Consider the following 3,114-nt stretch of genomic DNA (forward strand, 5'->3'; position numbering starts at 1 on the left):
GAGCCAGGAGGTGGAAAAGGAGGGGCTGTGGAGGTGGTGGAGGAGGAAGGCCCGCGGACGTGCAACAAGTTAAGAGGTCACCGCCGCTACCGTCGACATCGCTGCCGCCGCCACCGTCCTCGCCACGATGTGACATGGATATCCTAGCCGTAGCCTGCGCCCTCGTCGCCACGGCCCTCTACTGCAACACCCTGCAAGCGGGTTTCGTCTACGATGATCGGTGAGTTCACTGTCACTTTTTTTTTACACGTTGCTTTACCTCGACCTTGTTTCGTGGCCTTACGTTCCTTGGTATATCGACGTATATTTTAACGCGTTCAAATAGTTACATTCGAACATTAGATAGGAATCTCGATATATGCGTCTCGCTGCTCGAGTCTGTTTACATCGTCGGTTGTAAACATATTCGGATGATCGCGTGTATTCTACTCTTGTTCTTCTTACTTTCGTAAATGATACGAAGGCGAGCGATAGATTAGCTGGAATCTCGAATTTAGGACAACGATATAGACAGGGCCAGGGCATCGGCCTTGGTGAATTTTCATCAAATAACACGCGTCATCGAACGCTTGTCACGGCGCGAACGAACGATATAAATAGGTGATTTATGGGGATTTAAAATTAATCATCAACTGTAGGGTACGACAGGCTGTTTAATGACAACGATAATGGTAGGATATTTATCGGCACGGGAGCAATAGACGGTAAATGTAGAATGTAACTGCAAATAAGCTCAAACACAATGAATAAAGGACAAGTCGCAGCTGGATAAGCTGATTTACGAGGTCCCGCGATTTGCGTTCCGATTTCATTTAATCCGATTCCATTCCAGTTTAGTTAATCAGATATTACTAATTACCTACGCTAACGGTGGTAGCAGGGCGCAAATCATATGCCGCTGCATTAGCGTTACTTGTTTTTCTACAGTCGCTTTGAAATTATACGTTTTCATGATCGAAGGTCAGTTACCTTGCGATAGTATCTGGCATCGATTGCACTAGTCACGGTATTCCTGTATCTCGTCCTGTTCTTTCGTCTCTACAGTATTTCGATGGAAAAGCAACGTTCGTTGGACGCTCCGGAATTTCACCAGCCATTAGAAAATCTATAGCGCGCTGCTTGGTGCGAATAATCGCTACAACTCGCGATGTTATTCAGGAGTCGCGGGCGAATAGATAGAATTCGACACGCAGGATGCAACGACGAAACACGGCGGTGTATAATCTGAAGTTACTCTAGCGATAAGCGTCCTTAATCCGAAGCTCTTGAATTCTATGATACCGAATCCCTTAATTGAGTATCCCGTAATCTCCGGGACATCGTAGTTGCGGGTCGATCAGCTGCGAGGTTGGTGTGCTCACCGAACCAAGCCCGATTACGTACTTCTGGCGTCATCGATGGGAATCTGTTGCATCGTTATCGCGCGAGCGCGCCTCCGTGAACGTTTCACGGGGTGCAACGGTCCACCGCCGATAACTTCTCTCCACCCATTGACAGTACAGCCGATAACGCGCCGATTTATTCGCCTGCATTTTCGACGATAAGCTCTCGAGCGTAAGAACCGCGCGGCTGGTCTTTGTTGCATCGCCGAATCGGCTCGATTCGGATACGATCAATTGCCACCCCTCTTAAGTGTATGCGGTGTTTGATAAATCATGAAATAGTTAGGGGGTGATTTCGTAATATATTGCTTCGATCATGCTGGCATTGTGAAAGAATTTGGCCGTTTGGAGATGTTTTACAATTAAGAGCGGTATATCGAACGTTTCTGATAGCTATCAGCGGTTTGTTTCCCTTTAAACTTCGATCATGACCTTATAATGCAACGTATTTCTACGTTTTATTTTCTACGGTATTTTTATCTATTTCATTTAGTCACGTATTTCGAATTTAATGTATTATTTAACGAAAATAGCAGACAGTCGGAATTTCTTGTCGTTCGATACACACCGATTCTTGTTATAAATAGTTGGACCCAGTGTAATGGAATAACGCGGCTACCGGCTAATCGTACGAATTAGTTTATTCCGGGGTTCGCGTTAGAAATCAACCGTCCAGCCTGTTCTAATGGAATTGCGTGTACCGGTTGGTGCGGCGATCAAACGTTTAATCGCTGAATAAATTTCAATGCGGTCAGCTTACGAACGAGATGTAGCAGCGAGGTCGTTGATATATCTCATCAATTTTTTTCTTTCCCTTTCTCTTACCTTTTTTTTCTCACTACCGTTCTCTCTTTTGGACGAACTGTCGTCTCCCGCCACGATACTCTCTATGGAACCTTAAAATCCTGGCTAATAACAAAAAACGAGCGCCAGCATTAAGCCGAGATAATTTTTCACCCATATCCGGCCCATTAGCGGCCACCTCGTTCGATGCAACCGCCAAAGCTAAAACGGCCAATGCGCTCGTGGCGACCATAATCAAGTCGAGTCCAGTTATGAACGAGAGCCGAGTTTCCATCGTCGCCCTTTTTGCCTGGTCTCCTCCATCTTTCTCTTTTTCGTTTTCACGTCCTCGCGCGATCTATCTCGCGCTAACCTCGTCTTTCTCATCCCCGACTGTGTTTTTCAACGTTTTCCTGCTCGTTTCCCGTTTCCGTTCTTCCCTTGCCGCAGTGTTAGCATCGCGACAATCGCAAAAAGTTGCCCAACGACGTTTCACGTGGCTAAAAAATTCTTTCTCTCTGTCGGCTCTGACTCACCGACGCGACACGATGTAGTGTACGATGTTCGTGTTGGTCTGTATCGGGGGATCGGTTTCATCGCGCCAAATCCATCGCCATTTCTGCCGGATCGCAGCCCGGAAGGGTAACCCCCGGTGTCAGGTCGGGTAAAAAATGAAGAAAAGTTTGTATGATAAATAGGAGATACGAGATCCGAAGATCCCGTCTGGTTTAGCCTGGGCGCAAAGGTTTTACTCCCGCAGTTTACCCCGTCTCGAGAGTTTATTCTGGCCGCGTTGCGCCATGCTAAAACTCATGGGATAATAAAAGCATCGTATTTTACTGCGTCGCGCCGGCCACAATACCTTAGCAAAGAATACGGGGCCTGACTATATTTATTTGCCCGGCGTTTTTTTTTTTCGGTCACCGCGAAGGAACTTGGGGATGAAGGG

The 3,114-nt window shown here is 46.7% G+C and overlaps 1 protein-coding gene across 2 annotated transcripts in view; it reads left to right on the top strand.

The window, feature by feature from the left end:
* The first annotated feature begins 6 nt into the window (after window positions 1–6).
* LOC100741267 (protein O-mannosyl-transferase TMTC2) overlaps window positions 7–3,114 on the top strand; it is a 171,923-nt gene continuing 168,815 nt past the window's right edge. For both annotated transcript variants that reach the window (XM_003492179.3, XM_024370004.2), the window contains exon 1: window positions 7–220. In XM_003492179.3, coding sequence (XP_003492227.1) covers window positions 135–220 — 86 coding nt within the window. In that variant the 5' untranslated portion in view covers window positions 7–134. The remainder of the gene's footprint in view (window positions 221–3,114) is intronic.

Source organism: Bombus impatiens, unplaced genomic scaffold, assembly GCF_000188095.3.
Source record: "Bombus impatiens unplaced genomic scaffold, BIMP_2.2 scf_0664, whole genome shotgun sequence".
Taxonomy (NCBI): Eukaryota; Metazoa; Arthropoda; class Insecta; order Hymenoptera; family Apidae; genus Bombus; species Bombus impatiens.